General features: G+C 49.5%; 1 protein-coding gene across 1 annotated transcript in view; it reads left to right on the top strand.

Annotated features, from left to right (window-relative positions):
* Window positions 1-1,797: 1,797 nt before the first annotated feature.
* SCD5 (stearoyl-CoA desaturase 5) overlaps window positions 1,798-20,981 on the top strand; it is a 122,478-nt gene continuing 103,294 nt past the window's right edge. Inside the window, exon 1 of the mRNA XM_032456698.1 lies at window positions 1,798-2,448. Within this exon, the coding sequence (XP_032312589.1) occupies window positions 2,211-2,448 (238 nt within the window). The 5' untranslated portion in view covers window positions 1,798-2,210. The remainder of the gene's footprint in view (window positions 2,449-20,981) is intronic.

A 20,981-nucleotide genomic window follows, 5' to 3' on the forward strand; every position in this document is an offset into this window, starting at 1 on the left:
TCCGGGGCCAAGTAAAGAACTATTTTGCTGCCTCCTCCGGACTCTGTATCCTACAAAGAATCAAGTTCCCAGCAAGATTTTTTTTTTTTTTCTTCTGATAACAGATTTGACCTTCCTGCCCTTCCAAGTTCATAGCCAAGAGGTAACATTTGATTGACCTGTCTTCCCTCCAAATGGGGAGCTCCTTTAGGGCAGGGATCACACCATATTCATTTTTGTATCCCTACGGTCCACCAGTCCAAGCACATAGCATGTACCTAATAGCCAAACAAATGACTGAATGGCTAGAGTGAGGGTGGGGCAAGTTAATAATTCAGAGAGAGGCTTTTGACAGAGCAACTAGTCCACCCTCAGAGAATGGACAGTCTGAATAGAGAGCCATAGGGAGTCTGGTGGTTGTGGGGAGCAGATGGAGCATGAGAAGAAAAAGCAGTTCATTATAAAGCCAAAGTTGAGCAGGCTGATGAAATTTCCAGCACCTCAAGTTTCCTGTTCTGTGGTCTCACTGGTCTAATGACAGTACCGACGCTTATCTGGTCGCCAGGCAAATTTCCTTTCATTCTATAATTTCAGCTCCATCTGAAGCAACACCATAATGTTGGCTCGGTGGCCACCATTCCACAGCCATATACCTCGCTTCAGTTTTAAATCAGACATTGTTTTATCTGGCTGATTGGACTGGTTCAGGTCTGTTAACAATAAGATGCTCATGTGCAACCCTTTCATGTTGTCAGTTCTTCACAATTTTTCCCCCTCTCCTGGAATGCTGGAAAGGATTCCTAACTATAGTTAATCCAAAAATCAGCTTTATTTGTCGACATAATGAGATCCCTTCAAACTCACATTTATAGAATTCACAGGCTGGAAGGCTGAGTAAAGACTAGTTCCTAGGTAAGGGAATTTGTCCCAAGAGGGCTGAGTTGGGTCACAGCGAGTTAGAACTAGGATTCAGAGCCCTGAGCTTCCGTTACTGAGCCCTTTTCCTTCTGCTAACCTTTGCAGGTGCCGCCACAGCTGCTTGGGACGCGGCCAGCTCACCCTTCTCTGCACTTCTGTGCAATTAGAGCTCCCTCTGGATAGCTCTAAATTATCTGCGTTAGAAGCGTAGGAAAGGGGAGGAATCGTGAGCAGACACGATTTCTTCTTAGGTTAATTTTCCTTGGAACATTCTGGGTGATTTTTTTCTAAAGCCCCATTCTCAACGGTGCTGACTTTAAGGCCAAGGAAACAGTCCAGAAGCGCGCTGGTGAGCGGAGTATTTTTGCCCTCAACAGCTTCGCAGCTGATAGGCCGCGCAGTGGGCAGGGCAAGACTAGATACCAACCAGCCCCGAAATCATTTATTTATCATATAATAGGCGTTAATTGAGCACCCGCTGTGTGTCTGGCTACAGCTGTCTAATTAAGAGTTGAGCGGCTGCCTCTACCCCGCCCCGCAACAGCCCCAAGGAGTTATAGGAACCAGGAGACACAGGGATTCCTGTGATTCTCTGAGATCTGGCCTTAACCTGTGTTGCGACTCGGGGCAAATACTGTAAATTCTCCAGCCTGTAGCTTCAGAGAAGAAAAAAGACGTCTTTTCAAAAAGGAAAGATATTTAGGGGAATTGGAGAAACACACACACAGCAGCAGCAGCAGCAGCATAAGTGCTGTGAGCCGCTCTGCAGGATCCCTGCCCCAGGCGCCACAACCCACCCACCCCCGGGCGGAGGTTGCCCATCGCCTGCCCAGCGGGCTGACCCATCTGGCCCCGGGGAGCCTGGGCAGCGGAGGCCAAGGGGGCGCCTTTCTCTTTAAGAGCCCCACGGGCGATCCTGATTGGCTGTAGCTATGCAGGTCTTTCCTCCCGGCTCCCTCCGATCGCTCCCTCCCCCACAGCTTTCTCGGCTCTTTCCACACCCCTCCCCCAACTCCCCTGCGCCCCTTCCCGCCCCTCGCAGTCGCCTCCTTTTCCTGGACGCGGAGTTCAGCCCCGGCAGCAGTACAGCAGTATGGTGATAAGCCAGCAACAAATGCTGGGCGCCAAGATTTGCATCCTTAGGCCACGCTGAACGCCTGAAGAAGAGAGAAAGAAGCAGAAGAAGGCCGGGAAGGCGAGGACGGGAGGTGCGGAGATCCCCCCCTAAAAGGCAGAAGCCGCCGCCCCCACCGGAGGGCTCCGCGCGGGCAGATCGTTTGCCTGCTGCCGCGGGCGCCTACCTCTCCCCAGCCATGCCAGGTCCGGCCGCCGACGGGGGGAAGGCCCCCTTCGGCAACGCCAAAGGGGAAATCCGTGCGGGGGTCGGGGTCGAGGACTCGGAGGGCGGCGGCGGCCGGGAGAGGCCCGGCGCGCGCGGGCAGCGGCAGAACATCGTCTGGAGGAACGTCGTCCTGATGAGCCTGCTCCACTTGGGGGCCGTGTACTCCCTGGTGCTCATCCCCAAAGCCCAGCCGCTCACTCTGCTCTGGGGTAAGTCTCGCCGGCGCCCCCCTGCGCCCCGGGCACCGAGGCGAGGCCGCACCTGGGCGCGCGGGGTCGGGATCGCCGCTGGCTTCGGGAGGTGCTGAGTCCTCTCCTCTCTCCACTCGCCTCCCCGCAAGCGCCCTGGTGCTCCCGCCTGCAGTTGTCTGGCCTTTGGAATGGGCAGGTATTTCTGTCCAGGTATTTTCAACTTCTGCCTTCCCCGCTGTCTGCCGAAGCAGGCGCCCTTGCTGGCGTCTCGAAGAAGAGCGGGAGGGACCCGGGGTCCTGCGGCGCCACCGCTGTACGCAGAGGCGCGCGAAGGGAGCTGCTGGGCACCGCCAGAACCCGGATTCCAGGGAGGGGAGACCAGCGGGATGATTGTGTCACCCAGGCGGGTCCCAGGGACGCTTCTCTCTGCCGCCTTTCAGCTTCTCAGACTCCTCCGTGGGCCACGGACCTTGGGGCCGAGTTAACGACGAGAAAGGGAGTTGAAGGGCTGTGTGTGGGGTGTGTGTGTGTGGTGTGTGCGTGTGTGTGTGTGTGGTGTGTGCGGTGTGCGCGCGTGTGTGTAGAGACCCGGCACAGAATTAGTCTTGATTTTCGCGCAAGAAACGGAAGAAACCAGTTTCTTCTGTCCCTGCAAAGCCTCCATCCCTGACCGCTTAGTGATGCCCAGTTGCACTTCTACGGTCCCAGAAGTTTCTCAGCGAGAAAACCAACCCCACGGCGAGAGCTCTCTGTCCCCAGCACAATGCTTCGACTGTGGCCCTGCAGATCCCTTCCAGGACCTGTCCCCTTCTGGCCAGTGCGGTCTGTCACAGCACCTGTAGTTCTCCCGACCCCCACTGTCTTTCCTAGCACCCGCAGCCCTGCGGGCAGGGGAGGGAGCCCAGGAGCCCACCACTCCCACAGCGTCCCCCACCAACCTCCTTGGGCCCCAGATGCTCAGTTCCTGCCCTGCACAACTCCAGTGGCTGACCTTAGAACCACCTCAGAGACCCCGTGCCCCAGGAACTAGTTTTGGCGTCATTCGCTATAGTGGCTTTAGCTGGGACAAAAGACCCTGGCTTTGATGTCCTGGGCTGAGAATTTGACGTGGTAATCCAAGAAGCCCTCTCAGTTTCTCTTTCCGAGCTCACCAAGGAACCGGGGCAAGAGAAACACAACCTGCTTTTATTTCCAGAGGGGAAGAGGAAGGAAGAAAATAAGACCTCTTTCTGCAAAGCTTTTAATTTGGCATAGTGCCACTCCAAATGCTTAGGTTGATAATGGAGACACTTGGGTTCCAAGCTTTCCCTTGAAATGGTGCAGTTCCTACTCTTGGAAGCAAACCCATCTAGAAGATGGGTGCCTCTTGGGGAGGGGTGTGTGGCTGAGCAGAGCTGAGGAATGATGAGAGGGGCAGGGGTCTTTGGGAATCTGTGAAGCCTTTGAAAGCTTTGGGTAACCTCCCTGCTCAGCGCTCCCCGACTCAGTGCTCCTCTCAATTCAGTGTCCTTTTCACCATCTTATTTGTTATGTGTTGGTTCATCTTCCTGTCTTCCTTCTTCCTTTACCTCCAAATGACTAGACTGTAGGATACACAGCCACTGCCTCATGGACACACTCCTCCATTGCCAGCCAAAACCCTTACCCCAGAGCCTCCATGGAGCTCCTCCCTCCTGCCCACCTCCCCTAGGGGCAGGACTGTGCCTTTGGACTCCAGGGCCCACCTCCCTCCAGGGCACTGGGGCTTAGCCTTAATACCTGCAGTGTCAGAGGGAACACTTAAAATATTATCTTACACGCCTGGAGTTCCTCAGGGCCCACAGGCTCTGCCTCTTACAGCCGCCCACCCACTAGCCCTGGCTCCCACCAGGAGTCACAAGGACAAGGCCTCCTCTCCAGGTTTGCCAAGTCACCTCTGCCCTTTCCAGGCCACTGCCTGTGGTGAAGACAGAATTTCTGTTCTGAAAGACCTTGGCCACAGGACACCATCCTTGGCCCTGCACTTCTCCAGCTTCCCTGGAGAAGTCAACACACTGCAGGATTCTGGGTTCCCCTTCTGTGGGTGATGTTGCCAAGCCCCATCCTTGTGCCTCTCTGCATAGTCTAATGCCTTAGCTACCTTTCATCAGTTCCATTCCCTGAATCTTGATTCTCTCCCTACCTGGGCTTCATTGCTTCCACCTCCCACCAAAACAAACAAACAGATGAACAATACAAAAACAAAAAGAATAGACAATGGTGGATGCTGTAGTTTCAAGGTCCAAAATTGTGACTTAGAAACATTCCAGATACGTGAGTCTTATCTGATGGATATCTTGTGAGAGAAGAAATGAAGGACAGAGACAGCTAAGGTCGGTGTGCTCATGGCTAGGGTATTTAGGGGGACTGTTGACTCAGGGTTATTTTCAGCGAAAGCCCTGGTACCTTGAGCCACACATTTCCCCCACTGGATGGATGCCCTTTTCACCAACTCCCGCAATGGCTCTGTTGAGCTTTAGGGCTGAGTTCATGTACCAGTGGGCTGTTCATCCACTTCAGGACCTGAGTCCTGAAGAGTAGCTTAGTCAGTCCATCCATTGCTTGCCACCCTCTACCCCAGGTGAGGTTGCCCTGGAAACAGGAGGCATCCATGCAGCACACCCAGCAGAGGATGTGTTAGGTGTGCAGTGTGCAGAGAGTAATTTGTGTGGTGGTAAAATGTCATACATGAAAAATCCATCAAATTGTTCAGCCCAAACCTCCTCCACTGCCCCACCTCCACCCCACCACCTTTTTATGACTCTCCTTTGGGACAGAACAAGTTGTTGTCCCTTCTTATCCTTGTCTTCTGAGTAGGCAGGCTGTCAGAACAGAACGTTCGTGGTGCCCACAGGTCCTGAAGGATGAGTTTATGACTTTCAAGGACAGAACGCCAACTCCAAATGGAGGAAAAACCTCCATCTGAAGGCTTGAGCTCACGAGAGTGCCTGCTTTCAAGGTTTTTGGCCAAAGGGGCAGTTAGTTCGTGCCCTGAACCCAAAGACAAATAGCACAGGGGAGTGAGGAGCAACAATCATGGTGTTGAGGTCAAAGTCCTAGGGCTCCTTCCCAATGAGTTTGTCCTGTCTCCAGGCGTTCTGGCCTTTGGTTTCCAGAAATGTGAGGGACTTTTCTGGTTTCCTTCAAAACGTCATCAGAGTCCCTGAATGTGTGTAGGTGACATCATGGGTTTTTTCCTCCATAGGATAACTTCAATGACAATACCAGTACTTTGCCCTGCTCCCTTGCATCATGTCCCAGAGCAAACATGCCACTGCTAAGATAGATACAGGATTCTCTGGTGCCCTTCCGATTGCTGGAACCTGGCCTATGGCAAGGAAGCTGAGAGGTGGCAGGGATTGACAAGGCAGTCTGGCAAGAGAGAGGGTCAGGAGAGGCTGGCCCACCAGTCAAATTCTGCCCAATTCTGAGAGTTGCCCAAAGATGAGCTGTCTCTCCTTTCAGACATTGGGTAACCTACATCCATCCCTTAGATGGTCCTGATGTCTTGGTTGAGTTGTGCTTTTGTTTCTACCAAGTCTCTAATGTTGTTGAGGACCTACAAGAGCACTCGGCTGTGGACTTCTGTGTTACCTCCCAGTGTTCTATGGAGAGCGCAGCTCAGAAGAGACAGCTCTGAATGTGGATTCCTGCTTTTCTGTGTCCTTACCAGCTGCATGGCCTTGGACAGACACCTCCACACCTCAGCTTTCTTACCTGTAAAATAGTGTATAGCAATACTTCTTGCTTGTGAGGTTGTGAGAATTAAATTCGATAACTTGTGTAAATTGCCCAGCACAGCGCAGGCCCTTACTTGATCGTCAGTGATCATTAGCTGCAGTTATTATTATTTGTCCTGATACTGGCTTTTTTTCTTTAGCAGAAGGTGAAAAAGGCCCTCTTACAGCACAATCAGTTCTACAAAGCTGGCACAGGACATGGCTTCGTTGCCTGCCTTGCATGGAAAAGATTGCTTTGGCTTGGGAAACAAAGGTTCTTTCTCAAAGGCCCCGAAGAGAAATGAACACAGATCTCTCCTGTCCTCCTTCCCTCCCCCGCTCCCTCCCTTTCATCCTCTCTTCCTCCTATTTTCCTCCCAAAGGCCACTATTTTGTAGACAAGAATCTTTTTGTTCAGCTGACAACTCACCTGGTCTTTACTGGTTTTAGGGGGTTTTTCGGCAGAGCCGGTTACAATTGCTGTAAAAACAGGGCCAGATCTTTTCTCTAAATGTTTTAGGTCAAGTTTTGACTTTTTTGCCCACTCATGTCTCCTTGTGTTATCTTTAAAAAAAATCTTTAATATTTAAACTACTAAAAAAAAACAAACCTGAAAAACATTAAAGAATCTTTCTCTTAAACCCTGTAATTCCTAGCCCATTGTTGCAAGTCTTGCATTTTTAATAAGCGGGCAAGCACTAAGAGCCTTACCCCAGGCTGGGCGGAGTGCAGTGAGACCCGAGAGGATGGACTGTGCTTTTGCTGGCTTAATAGTCCCAACCAGTATAAATATAGGTCGAGGTTAACATTATTAACTCGGTTTTCCTAAAGCTGGTCAAGGTCACTGCAGACTGCCCCGTGATCCTGAAATGAGAAGTGGCGCTGCAGAGTGGGAGCCAGAGCTGGAATCTCAGCGTTGCCACTTCGTTCAGCTTCAGACAGGCCACTTTCCAGCGTGGGAGCCTCAGTGCTGTGAAATGGGGATGACGACAGTGCGCGGAGAGTTGTTTTAAGACTTGGGGCAAGTGTTAAAGTGGTACCAGAGGGTTAGACGTGCAGTGCTCTCTACTGCGAGGTCTGAATCAGGAACCCGCACGGCTTCGGTGTCTGTCTGTCTGTCTGGGACTTGGAGCATTTGTGACTCAGAAATAAGGCAGAGCTTTACATCCAAATTATCAGCCTGACCATGTGTAACATTCTAGTTCTCACCTTGTCTAGTTTTGTGTATTATATAAACTTAAAATAATTGCTTGGAAAAGCCACTGATAGATTTACAAAAGGGTAACACAGCCATGGTGGCTTCTTTAAATGTTTATAAAAGGCATCACCATCTTTGGGTGGCATGATTCTGGTGGAGTGTTTATTGTGACATTCTGTAGTCTCTGTGTGCAGTCTCCCCATCCCTTTACTGGGACATGTCCTGTTTCTATGGAGGTGGCACCACCCTGGAGTTCAGAGTAGGGGCTTTGGAGTCAGGGAGTCTGGGTTCAAAGCCTAGCCCCTGTAGGTACAGGCTGGAACAAACCACCTGCCCTCCCCAGCCTGGTCCCCAGCTGCACAGGGAGGAGAACAATACAGCCAGCGTCAGGTCGCAGCTGGAGAAAAATGGAGCAACACAGTAAAGACCTGGACCCTTAGTGCTTCCCTTTGCTCCTTCCCTTCCTTTAGCTCCTCCTTTGCCAGTGGGGACTTGTTCCCGCCTGCCCCTAGTTGTCGGAAATCCCTGGTCATGGGTAAAGGCAGCTGGTTTCTGACTTTATTTCCCCTGGCAGTGGTGGGTTGGTGGCCACCACAACAGGCACCCGCCCTCCTCCCTTGTAAACGCCGGCCATTTGTTCACTCTGAGCGTGAACTTACAGGAGCGAGACCCTCTCAGTCGCACATGCAATCACAGATTCATCCACCCACCAATTCATTCATCTTTTCCACTCCAACTATTGTCAAAATCCATCAGAATCACTTGGGGATCCTTTAAAATATTCAGAAGCCTGGGCCCCCACCCGGACCTACTGTATTGGAATCTCTAGGATGAGGCCCTGGCTTTTTTTTTTTTTTTTTTGAAAAAGGTCTTTGAATGTTTCTGGTGCACAGCTGGGCTGAGAACCATTATTTAATTCCCTTATTCAATCGTGCTTATTACTCTCCCATTACTTGCCGGCACCCCCACCATCCCTGACTTCAGGGCACTTAAGGCCAGTTGGAGAGACAGACCGGTGCACAGGTGAGAACTGCCAGGGCAGCAGTAGTTACACAGCCCCAGCCTGGGGGAGTCGGGGAGGCTCCCCAGAGGAGGAGACTGGACTGAGCCCGGCAGGAAGCCTGATGCTGGTTGGTCAAGAGGTTTGGATGGGATGGCATTGTGGCCACAGGCTACAGAGCTCCTGACAGATGAGAGAAGAGACCGAGTGGGACTGTCAAGGACCTGATGGTTCAGCGAGGCTGGAGGTGATCAGCACCCAGATCCAGGGTGAGGGGGATTCACCAGGACCAGCAGGACTGGGAGGAGATCAGGCTTGCGGAGAGGCTGCCCTTCAGCCTTCACCTGACTCTCGCCTTCTTCTCTCAGCCTATCACTCACCAACAGTTCTTGGTGTGCCTTTTCTAGAGCAGGCACTTGCCGGTGGGATGAGTGAGTCTGAAGATTTCAGGAAAGACCCTGGGGCACATACCTTGGAGCAGGTGTGCAGTGGGGCCAGGCGGATCCCTTGGGCTGGCCAGAGCTGAGGGGGAGCCAGGAATACTGCCTGAGTTGGGCATTGGATTTCACAGACTCAGGTATTGTCCAGGACTAAATGACTAAAACCCCCGAAGGCTATTACAGTGCAGGCACACCAGACCCAGAGTGCTCTCCTCCGCCAGACATGCTCCTCCGCTCTCTGCTCTTTCCTGTGTTTCTAAAAGGCATGTGTGTTGGGGGGCAGGGGTTCTCCTCACCTCACGTCCTCCCTTAAACCCAGGTATAAACAGCTGGTTCTCACCAGCCCTTCTTCCTTGTCCTGCAAAGCCTGGCAGGGTCCCCATGGGCTGCAACCTGCTGACCAACAACAGCAGCACCTGGGAGCTTGTTAGAAGATGCTCCCAGACCCCATCCTGGACCTATTTAATCAGCACCTGTATTTTAATAAGGTCTCCAGGTGACCCATCTGCTCGTGGGACCGCACAGGCCGGCGGGGCAGAGATGCGAGTGGGACTCAGCAGCTCTTCCTTTTCCCTTTCAACGGCCTCCTCCCCTTTGCTCCCCCTCCTTCCCTCCTGCCTCCTTGTAGCTTATTTTAGAACATGTCGGGATCCTGCTTCTCTTGCCAGCAAAAGGGTGTTGCTAAAATCTTTCAGCCGGCAGTAGCGATGTTTAATTCATAGGCTGAGAAATTAATTTTATTTTCATGAGTAGAGCTGGGGGAAAATAACAGGAAGGCTCTGCGCATGACCCTTGGGAATTCAGCTTGCCTGCTAAACAGATGAACTGGTAAAGGTGAGGAGGCCTCAGGAGAGGGCCACCTTCCACAAGGGATGCTTCTGGCCTCAAGAAGCACAAAACTTGACTTTAAATGGCTTAATGATAAGGAAAATTTCTAATTCCACTGATCAGTAATCCTGAGGCAGGGCACTTCTGGGATGACTTATTGAGTCATTATCAATTATCAACATTATCAAACAGCAGGTTTCATTTCTGCCGTGGTGGCCTCGTGGAATTTAGTTTTCCTCATGGTTACAGAATGGCTCCTGGAGCTCCAGGCAGCACATGGAGTTACAGCACTGTCCTACAGAAGACAGAGGCTGCCTGCTCCTGAAGTCTCATCAGAGAGAAACTCTCCCTGTGTCTCACAGCTGTCTCCTCAAGTCTCACTAGGAGGGTTGTGTCCCGTGTCCCTGGTTAAACCATTACTGACAGATGATGCAGGCTAATCAGGGTTGGCCGCTGAGCCACATGCCACATAAGGTGGGGGTTAACAGCCAAACAAAACCCAGGCTCTGGGGGAAGGGAGAAGTGGGCATGGCTGCTGGGACAGCCAATGCCTCTGCTCCAAGGCCTGCCTTCACTCCCTCTCATGACCTTCCCTCTTTGGTGTCCCCTCCATTCCCTGGAGAGGCTCTGGGCTCATATTTTAGAGTGCTCTTCTCCACTGCTCCCTACCCTCTATGCTTGTCTCCAGTCGTGTCTTTACAGTGAGTTGTAAGTGTCTGCCTTTTCCAGGAGGCTCTGAGCCCTTCCAAGGCATTTCTGCCTCCCCAGGACCTGGCACACAGCCTCTGCTCAACATGCACAGTGTTGGGGGAATGGATGAAGGAAGAGATAGGTGAATGAGTTTAATCTCTTTGTGGCCTTTCTTTCTAAGGAAAGTTTGCATTTTGTCTCTTAACTTTAAAAATGTGTTTTCCCCTGTAAGAGAACTTTCCATGTGATTTAGGGGGAGGGACTACGGAGAGAGGAGCCCTTCTCAATGGCCCAGAAATCTGCCTGCCCCTCTGCACCCATATCCACCTGAGTCGCCCTGTCCTCAGTGGAGAGCTTGCAGGATTCTCTGTTGCTCTTCTCGGTATTTATGGGGTGAGGCAGGGCAGGGGAAGGTTGTTCTGGGCTCAGGGAATTGTTAAATTCCCTGTGGGAGAACTGAATTAAAAAGAAAAAGATGGAGGGTGGGTGGGTGGTAAAGGACCTGCATAGCTTGCACAGGGTCCTGGGTTCAAACCCCAGTATTGCTGTTAAAAAAAAAAAAAAAAAAAAGGAAGAAGAAAAAGAAAATATTTAAAAAACAAGAAAAGAAAAGAAAAAGAAAAAGAAAAAGATGGAAAATGAGTGACTTTTTTACCAAGGTTTCCATGGTGACACACTTTCTCCAAACTGATGAATGGTTTTCTCGGCTGGTCATTGTTTTTGTCCTTCAGGTGACACAGAAACTCAGGTGATAAAGTCAGAGCCAAATTTCAGTGCTCGTGCCTCAGACTTTATCTAAAAAAGCATTTTAAGGTCCACTTAACCTGACCCAGCAGGTCCTTTTTATTGGCACAAACAACCTAGAAATGAAGCATCTTACTTAAGAGGAAGGTGCTGGCTCTGTGATCAGGGAAACAAAACAATAGCTGCCAGCTAGAGAGTATGGAAAACTGTATTGTAAAGATCAGACGTGGGGGGGCTGCGCAGAGCAGGACTGTAGTGTAGCCGTGGAGTAAAACCTCTGAGTCAAATGCTGCATGTAGGCTGCCGACTTCAGGCCGGTGCTTAATCCGTGTCTTTGGGGTGGTTGTTGGGTGGCTGCTTAGGAGCTGGTTACTACTCTCCATATACAGAGGAGACATTGATGTGTAATTAAGGTCTTCAGGATTGTGGAAATTTCCTGAGATTGCCCTGGAAATGGGGGAAGAAAGTCAAATACCAGTGGACTTGGAAATGAAGAGATAAAGAATAGAGTTTAGAACTTGGGTTTAAATTAGTTTTCTTTTTATATCACTGTTATGTAAATATCATCATGCACTTGCAATTTGACTGTATTGGTTTTAGCTTGGTTCCCTAAAGAGATAATGGCTTGTAAATGCAATCTGTGACCCAAATGAGCCAAGCCATCTTCCATAGACAGCATCTTCTACCTCATCATCAAAATGCACTTGTCAAGCAAGCAGTTAATTTCCTGTGGTGTTGAGCCAAGTACAGTGTAAAACAAAAAACCAAAAACCCAAAAAACAGAGATCTGATCTCTCCCCTCCTACCTTTTATAAATCAAAGGAACAGCTGTGGTTTCCTCCCAGTAGTGTATCCAACTTAATGTTCTCTCAGTACGGGTAGAAATAGAAAATAAAATACTCTTACCTCTTTAAAAGTTTCATGCATGAAATTAGAAATGAATGCCTGAAATTTAACTGTTTCGTGGAGTAGTTTGTCAATCTGCTCCTTTAATAAATATGTTCATAAGCAGCTTTTGCAGATGGTTACAATGTAGCTCGTCTCTAGTCTCAACCTATGACTCACTAGAGTGTCCCTGAAAGTGTTTGTTTTGCCCTAGAGTCTCTTTATAAGCAAAAGAAGGTATTTATTAGCAAGTGTGAATAGTGCCCACATACCTGCCCCTCCTGTCTCCCACCCCCAAATCCATTGTGTTTGGCTCCCTAGCTCTTGACAAGTGGGTGAGTCATTAACATTTTTTAGCCCTACTCAAGTTGCTCCAGGGTCTTGACTCCATCTGGAGCTCTAGGGAGAGTTGTCACTACCCTCTGAGTGTAGACTGGATATGAACCTAAACTTGGCAGAGCTCCCATGAGGGTCAGAATAAACCACAGTTATTAGTGCTAATATTCCCTCGTGCACAGAGCTGCTGTTCAGTGAGTGTGTGCTGCTAGGGCTCTACCAGTGGTTAAAATATTGAATAGCTGTGCCTCCCCTGGTACTCCTGGAATTCCCAACAATCCAAGAGCTTAAGGATCAATACCTGGCAGCTGTGGGGCTTAAATCTAAATCTGTTCTGACTGGTTTTGATTGGCTGATGTCAAATACTTTTAATATCACCTCTGCATGTGCATCCTTGTTATCATATGATGCGTATAATCTTCAGCTTCTATCCCTTCACAATTCTGTTCTAATTTAATGAGAACTTTAAAAAAATCAGTCTGTCATTCTGGCTTAATTTTATATCCCAAACCATGGAAGGAAAAGTGTAAGAGATTAATCTAAATTCTCGGTAGAAGCTAACTCACCTGTCCTAATAAAAATTCCTTTTGTGATAGAGACAATGTATGTCTAAAAGGTGATTTTAATTTTATTTTCTAGTTAATAATTACCTTTATGGAAGATCCCCCCCAAAAGATTTGATATTAATTTTATCATCAGAAAAAATAACACTGTAAGGATAAGATTGTGAAGGTGCATCTCTAGTTGCTGGGTATTGGGAGGACAGAATGTGGAGGACCTTGTCGTGAATCCAGGTGGTACTCCTGGTTCACAGACCATCGCCTGTGATGTTGTAAACGATGTCTAGGTTTCCAGCAGCCCAGGGTCAGTGCCACTCAAACCATACCTGGGCTTGGTAGAGGAAATTGTTTCAATGATAGAAAATGTCAAATGCACACAAAAGTAAAGAGAATGGAGTCTGTACTCCCACAACCCCTCCTAGGCTGGGGATTTTTTTCTTTATAACATTTTACTTTGATATATAATTTCAGACACAGAGAGCAGCTTTAAGGCAACTCCCATATATACTCTACCCAGACTGAACAATTTGCATCTTATACCATTGTCTTTATCGTGTTTTCTGTGCATATGTATTGTATATATATGTGTGTATGTACTATTTTTTTTGAGCCATTTGAGAATAAGTTGGAGATATTCTGTCTTTTTATGTCTAAATACTTCAGTATATATTTCATAATAATAAGAATATAGCCACAGCAGAATGATTGAAACCAGGGATTTAACCTTGATATTATCTAATCCACAGTGGATAGTCAAATGTCATCAGGTATCCTAGCAATGTCCTTTATAGTTTTTGGGTTTTTTTTTTCCCTTTAGGATTGTGTTGAAGCAAATTCCAGACAATTGCATCTATAAATACTTAAGTGTCGAGTATTAGTGGGGGTGATTCTGGCTACATCGTCCACAAAGAAAACCTGGGGGACCACCTTTCCCCTACCAATGGCCCCAGTTCTTGGGGGGAAACAGCTTTCAGAGGCAGTTTTCAGAAGTGGGGAGGGGTAGAAGCTGAGAAGCAGGCGGTAGTTCTCAGGGTGGTCTGGGAGCTGTGTACTGGGCTCATCTGAGTTGCTCATTGAACGTGCTGATTTGGGGGCTCTCCCCCGACTCTACAGGATGAGGACCTCTGGGAGCAGCCCGGGGCTCTGCATTTTAACAGGCGCTGCAGGTGGCTCTTATACTCTGTGTGTTGGAGGCGCTCTGACCAGGGCGCAGGTGGCCTGGGAGGGACGCTGTGCTCCTCTCAGTTAAACACTGCGTTCCCTTCCCCCTCCCCTGTCTCAGAACTGGTGTAAGGCTACTGTTACATTGTCTGGAATTCCACTAGCCCGAGATGCCTTAGGGTCGATAAGAGGCAGCATTTTGGAAGTGGAAATAGTTGCAGGGTCTCCCTCTCAGCACACATCTTCTTACACAGGACTGATACGGAGGGGTGGGAGTTTCATTGTAGCGGGGAGAGTAAAGCCAGTGATATGGACCTGGAATACTTTGCGAGGGTGGTGAGAGCTTGTTTTCTGGGGTGGGGTAGGGTGTCATACCTGGGGGAAAAGCTGTTCAGAAGAGGTGGAAAAACAAAAACAAAAACTCAGTAGCAAGCCTCAAACAAACTAGCCTTAGGCAAAAGCCTCCACCTGCGTGGAACAGGGTCCTGAACCCTTTCTTAGGACTGATGTGAAGACTTCATTAGGTGCAGCCGCCAACTGCGCAGCCTCAGCGCCTCCCCTCGCCATCTTCCCCTCCAGGAGGAGTAGCGGTGGCGTCATTACTATCACTCCCAGGACCAGACATGCGCACTGGTGCTGTGAATCCGCTATGTAGATGTGTCCGGCTCCAGTAGACGTGTCCATCCTAGATCTGGAGGTCGATGGAGCCCTTCTCTCAGGCTATTTCATCTCTGAGGGTCAGTGGCTTCACAGTCATCTTCATTCGCTGAGGAGCAGACGCTTCTCAGATCGGGCGCGGGGGATGCAGTGCAGCGCAGCCCGGGACAAGACACACTTTAAGGGGCATCCTGGACCCAGGCTTCTCTGCTGCCTGAGATACAAGGGCCCTTTGTAAATGTTTCTGACCCACCAACAGATAATAACCTTGGGAAGACACCGGGCCCTAGGTGTTCACTGTGCATCTGAGGGGGGCCGAGGGCTTAATCCTAACTTGCGTCAGGTCAACATGGCCCCGTGACACAAGTGACAACCCTCACCCAGGACAGTTACCCAAGTGGATGTTTCAGCTCCTCCCGCTGTTGAATCTTCCCCCTCCTTTCTCTTGGAAAGGGGCTGCGCTCTCCAAGTCCTTTTTCCTTTTGAGTGGTTCTCAGGCGGTAGCTGGCGCCTGTTTAGATCTGGGGCCGGTTCAGCCTCCCTCAGGGGAGCCGGGCTGGGTTTCTCTCATTCAATGATGAGCCCGAAGAGGCGGCAGAGAGCCTTCCAAACCCAGCCAGGCCTGGAGTCTTCGCAGGGAAGGAGAAATGCACAGCCCTGAGAGCAGAGCTCCCGCTGGCCCTGTGCCCAGACTGCCCGATGTGTGGGCGCGGTCCTGGAGAAGCAGTCGGACAAGCTGGCCTCTCTGGGCCCCCTGGGGCTGCCAGGTGCTCCTTTAGTCTAGAGGTTGGAGGGAAGATTTTGGACTCATACATTTTTGCTGATTAACTAAAATGCTAATCTCCCTACTTTCCCCTTGGTCAGGGCCGTTCCTAGTGGACATTAATTGGGTTTATGAAAAAAACATGTATATTTTAAAGTGCAAAAGAGGTTCCCCAGGCACCGTTGTGATGATTCTGAGTAGACAGACTGGTGTTTGCCCTGTGCTGGGGTTCAGGAGCAGGGAGGGGGCGCTTCTGGGATGCACTTTTCCACCTGCTTGGAGACAGACAGGCTAAAGGTTTAGAGGCCTAATTAAGTTCTGCTTTCCATGCATTTATGGACGTGTGCCTAGTGTGGGCCAGCTGCTGGGAATACACAGATGAGCAAGCTATCACTCCTACCCTCAAGATCTAGAAGGGAACTGCAGTTCAGGGTGATGAATGCCAGCACAGAAGCAGGCCTGAGGTGAGGGGCAGGGATTGCTAGAGGTGGGCATTCTAACTCTTTTAATTCATGAAACAGTAATCCTGCAGGGCCTTAGTGTCTTAACTGCAGTTCTGAACAACAACAAAACTTTGAAAACGAAATTATTTCATAACGAATGTAGAGAGGAAGCTTAACCTGATGAATGCATTTGGTAGCAAAATTGGACCTAAACTATTTATCCTATTTAGTCCGAATATTCATATTGATGTTTTGGATGACAGACCCACTCTGCATGTTACTATAATGCATAGGCATTCTATTACCTTTCTCAAATCTAAGAAATTCTGAATCTGGAAGCACGTCTGACCCTTGGGTTTTGATAAGGGACTGTGGGCTTGTCCTGGTATCACTGCATTTTGCACCTGAGCAGGCAGAGTGCAGGGCGGACTCATTGGCCCAAGATCGCAGAGCTGGTAAGAGGCAGTCAGGGCTTGCGAGAGTCTTCTTTTGATTCCTGAGCCCCGCTGGGTAGCCTCAGGTGACACTATCTTGAGAGGCACTGACTTACTTCCTACACAGCAGTGATCTGGGTACTGGATTCGTGGGCAGCTCTGGAGGGGTTGGATCAGGGTAGCATTGCCCACGATTGGTTGAGATCTACCCTCTCAGTGACAGTGACAGAGATATGGGTGTCAATCTGCCCCCTTCTCCCGGGCTCAGCCTGGTGGTAGTCAGGGCCTATTTAACAGAAAATGGTAATTTTGCACCTCTCTGCCCACAGGATCTGCCATTGCTTTATCAAAAAGCTGCCCCCCACTCCCCCTGGTTATTTCTCACTGCTCCTTTTCTCCATCCTTCTCACATTTTACCCCATCACTTGCTTCTGGTCTGTAACCCCCTAGGTCTGTTAAACCAGTGGGAAAGATGTACTCGTACATAATTCTGGAGTTTTGTAGGTTGGATCCAGGGTCAGCTTTGTGTATAACCAGGAAGTTGCCAACAGTGAGAAGTGATTTTGGGGACACAGGCCTTACATGGCCATCAAATTACCTTCCTCAGCTGTCCTAGCAATTGGGGCAGGGGTTCCTGGCTGGGGCTGGATACTTGAGGGTTTCATAAGCCCCTGAAATAGGTTTTGTATTTGTTAGCATTTTTCTTGATTGGATTCTCAGCAGAGCCTGTGACTTTAAAAAGGTTAAGTGCTGCTGGGCCGGAGTGAGCCTCATTAAACATGCCAGCATGTCCTAAAAGGATGAACAGTAAACGAGTGTTCATTTACGTACTCTCGTCCATTATCCCTGTCTTGTATCTGTAGTCAGTATGATCGCTTTCATGCTTTATTTAATAGATAGGCTAATTAAGCTTTGATAGGCTGAAGGAAAGGCCTGGGAGCTTCTGGGTTCAATGGGTCTGTGTGGGGTAGGTCTCCATGGAGCCCCTCAGATGAGGGACCCATTTGGATTGTGGGACAACCCAAAGACAAAAAACAAAGGGTGTTTTTCACCATTTTACTTAGTTCACAATTTTGCTGTGGTCTTGTCACTAGGGAAGCAGTGATGACTCCTCCAAGGGCCTTTCCCTGCCTCTACTTAGCTCTGCTTGTTAGAAGCACTCCGAGGATAAGAATCTAAGGAGGTAGTGCATTTCTTTTCTCTTGTTGCTGCAACAGATTATCACAAAGTTAGTGATTTACAGCAAAACAAATGTATAATCTTACCGTTCTATACATTAGAGGTCCACATAGGTCTCAGTAGGCTAAAATCAAGGTGGCAACAGGGCTACATTCCTTTCTGGAGGCTCCGGGGGAGAATCCATTCTCTTGCCTTTTCTGGCTTCTGGAGGCTGCCTGCGTTTCTTGGCTCGTGGCCCCTTTCTCTGTCTTCAAAGCCAGGCTCTATCCTCCACCTAGTGGGTCAAGTGCTTCTCACATAGCGTCCCTCTGACCTCATTTTCTACTTCTCTTCCACTTTTAAGGACCCTTGTGATTCTATTGGGCCCACTTGGATAATTCAGGATAATCTATTCTTGAAAGACAGCTGATTAACAACCTTAATTCCACCTGTAACCTTACTTCCCCTTTGCCATGTAATGAAACATACTCACAGGTACCAGGGACTAGGATGTGGACATCTTTGGGAGGCCGTTATTCTGCCTACCAGCCCCAGATACACAAGAAAACTAATCTGCATTCCTCCCTTTGGTTATTATAGGTACCACCTAGATAGAAAACTCAGTTGTGTATAACCTTCCTTCAAGGAGAGCTCATCCTTGTGAGAGATGTATCAAAGGGTCATGATGTCTCCAGCTCTCTGACCCTGTCCTCCTCTCCCTTGGGCAGAGGGAGCAGATGAGGTCTGCCCATCTCCCGGGCTACGGCTTGCTAGGAATAGCCCTGGAGCTGTAGCCCTCCTAGGAACCTGCCAAAGGACGTCTGCTGATGCCAGCGTTGGCCCACCTACCTCTGGCTAGTCCCTGGGGTGACATATGTTAGCAAAAATTGACTGGAGGCAGCGTGGGGTCTTGAAACCATCAGATAGGCAGTTCATTGGAGAGATTCCTGGCATTTAGAGGAGAGATTCTTGGCCTGTTTGGAATATCCTTTGTGATTGTGTGCAGTGTGTGAGCAGGGATGAGAGGACAACTGTAATAATAGCCACAGAAACAGGTGCAAATTTATACAAGAAAATGAAGAGAAAATGGTCGTTCGACTTGTGAGTCACATAAAAATGGCAGCAAGACCTTGGGGGTAGGGTCTTGAGGGGGAAAAAGGGGCTCAAGGGGGCAGCTTTTGAGCGGGGAGGGGCTTTGTCTTGGTGAGGAGATGGTGACTAATTGCTTGGCTTTGGGGCTTTTGTTGGTTTGGTTTTGGCTTCAAACGCAGGCTGGGAAGGCATCACTTACTGTGACTGTGTGGGGCCCTGGCCTGCTTGGAATCACTGAGACTGGCAGGCAGGGAAGGTTGGGAGAAGGTGAGCAAGAAACTTTCCCAGAAGCAGGACCAGCTACCTAATTTCCAAGGCTCAGTGTAAAATGAAAAAACAGGACCCTTGTTCAGTGATTATTAGGACTTTCTGACTGGTGATGGCAGAGTATTTAACCAAGCATGAGGCCTTGTGTTCTCATGTTGGTCACACAACCATGAGGCATGAAGGGGCCACCACCCAGGGTAACGTTCCTTGTGTGTGTCCTTGGCACCCTCTCCTGCCACAATTGATGTTCTAATCCTGTTTCCCAAGGAATTGCCAGGACCATGGGCCTTGGCCCTGAGGAATTACTTTCTTATCATGGAACTTGTCTTGATTGCACTAGATATTTGATGCTACTTCACAGGTACTTGGAGGCAGGAAGAGAGGTGTGAGGAAGAGAAACCTGGGACTCTCAGAGCCTTCCCTTCTGGTGATGTGACCTCAGATAAGCAACTTAGATTCTTCCCATCACAGTTCTTCACCTACAGTGTTACTGACTCCAAAGTGACAAAGTGAGGCTCATTGGTTAAGGTGATCTGAGAGGGAGCCAGGACTGTGCCCTGGCATGTAGCAGTTCAAAGGAGGACCCTCCAGCCCCCCACCCATCCAGCCAGTCTCTGGCCAGGGCTAGTGGTCACAGAGTCTGCAGAAGAGCATGGGCACAGATGCTGAGGACAAACCCACTCAGCCTGGCTGACCTGTCGTCTTGCCCCGCCACTTTCCTTTATCTGCCCTCAGCACACACATACCCACACCTACACCCATGGAGACACTTTCCTCTGCCGGACCTGGGAGCCACTGAGCCTAGTGACCCGAGCCTCCACAGAATCAACCTGCCAGAGTCCATCCCTTGGGGCAGCTCCCAGCCTGAAGCTGGAAGGAAAGAGACAATTGTAGCCCAGTGAATTGCCAGAGGGCCACACACTCATCCTAACCAGTGCTTGGCACCTCTTTCCCAGCAGTCCGTTCCCCGGCACGGCTGGCAAGAGGCAGAAGCAATGGCTGGATGTTTCATCTTGGCTGCCCACCTAGCTAGCCCTGGCGGAGCCCGAGGTGCTAGCTGTGTGTGTGTGGGTGTGTGGGTGTGTGGGTGTGTGTGTGTGTGGGTGTTGCGGGGTGGTGGTGGGGGAGGAGGGCGGCCCAGGGTCCGAACTCCTTGGCCTAGAGAATCTGGAATGTGACAGAGGAAATATCCTGCTGCTGCTGCAGAGAGCTGGCCATGGAGAGACCAGGGCCGCCAGGGGTGGTAGGGCACCTCTAACGCTTTGCTGATGGTGGAATGGCAAATGCCTCTCTTTTCAAAGCTGATAGCCCTGCTGTTTGTTTGTTTGTTTGTTTGAGGCACTGAGGATTGAACCCAGGACCTCGTGCATGCTAAGCATGTGCTTTACCACTGAGCTATGTATACCTCGCCTCCCCCTAGTCTGCATAGCCCCACTTTTAACTGGAATCCTGGGAGGACAGAGTGGGTGGAGAAGTGAGCAGGGTGGGAGAGACGCAGAATAGGAAGACTCTGAGTTAACAGTTTCATCAGGCAACATGCTCCTTTTACCAACTGGGGGAAGCAGAGAGTGGAGGGGGAGCCCGAGAGCTGGGGCTACTCTTTCTTTCTGAAGAATTTCATTTTCCATCTTGTAAGTTAAGTAATACTTGTTCATTGTAGACAGCCTAGAAAATACAAGCATGCAAAAGAAAAAATATCACTTGTAGCCCCCTCTCTATGTAGAGATGCCTATTGTTACCATTTTGGGCTGTATCCTTCTAGACTTTTTTCTCTGTGCGTAACTGTAGTCTCACTTTCTGCAGTTCTACTACACTCCTGTTTTGTTGCCAGCTTTGGTCACTTGTTGACGCATCATAGATGTATTTCATGCCTGGAAAGATGTGGATCGTGGATTCTTTAATAGCAGTGGAGTATTGCAGAGTTTGGAGGGACTTAACCCCCTGTTGTTGGAAACTTAAGTGGTTCTCTTCTTGCAGTGGCTGCTCTTATCAGCAGTGCCCCATTCTAGTAGCTTCATCTTCACGCACGTCCTTACCTGTTTCTGCGAAGACATTTCTAGATGTGTTTCCATAGGACACATTTCTTTTTAAAATTATTTATTTATTTAATTGATGCGTAGTTGGTTTACGATATTGTGTTAGTTTCAGGTGTACAGCA

Source organism: Camelus ferus, chromosome 2, assembly GCF_009834535.1.
Source record: "Camelus ferus isolate YT-003-E chromosome 2, BCGSAC_Cfer_1.0, whole genome shotgun sequence".
Taxonomy (NCBI): Eukaryota; Metazoa; Chordata; class Mammalia; order Artiodactyla; family Camelidae; genus Camelus; species Camelus ferus.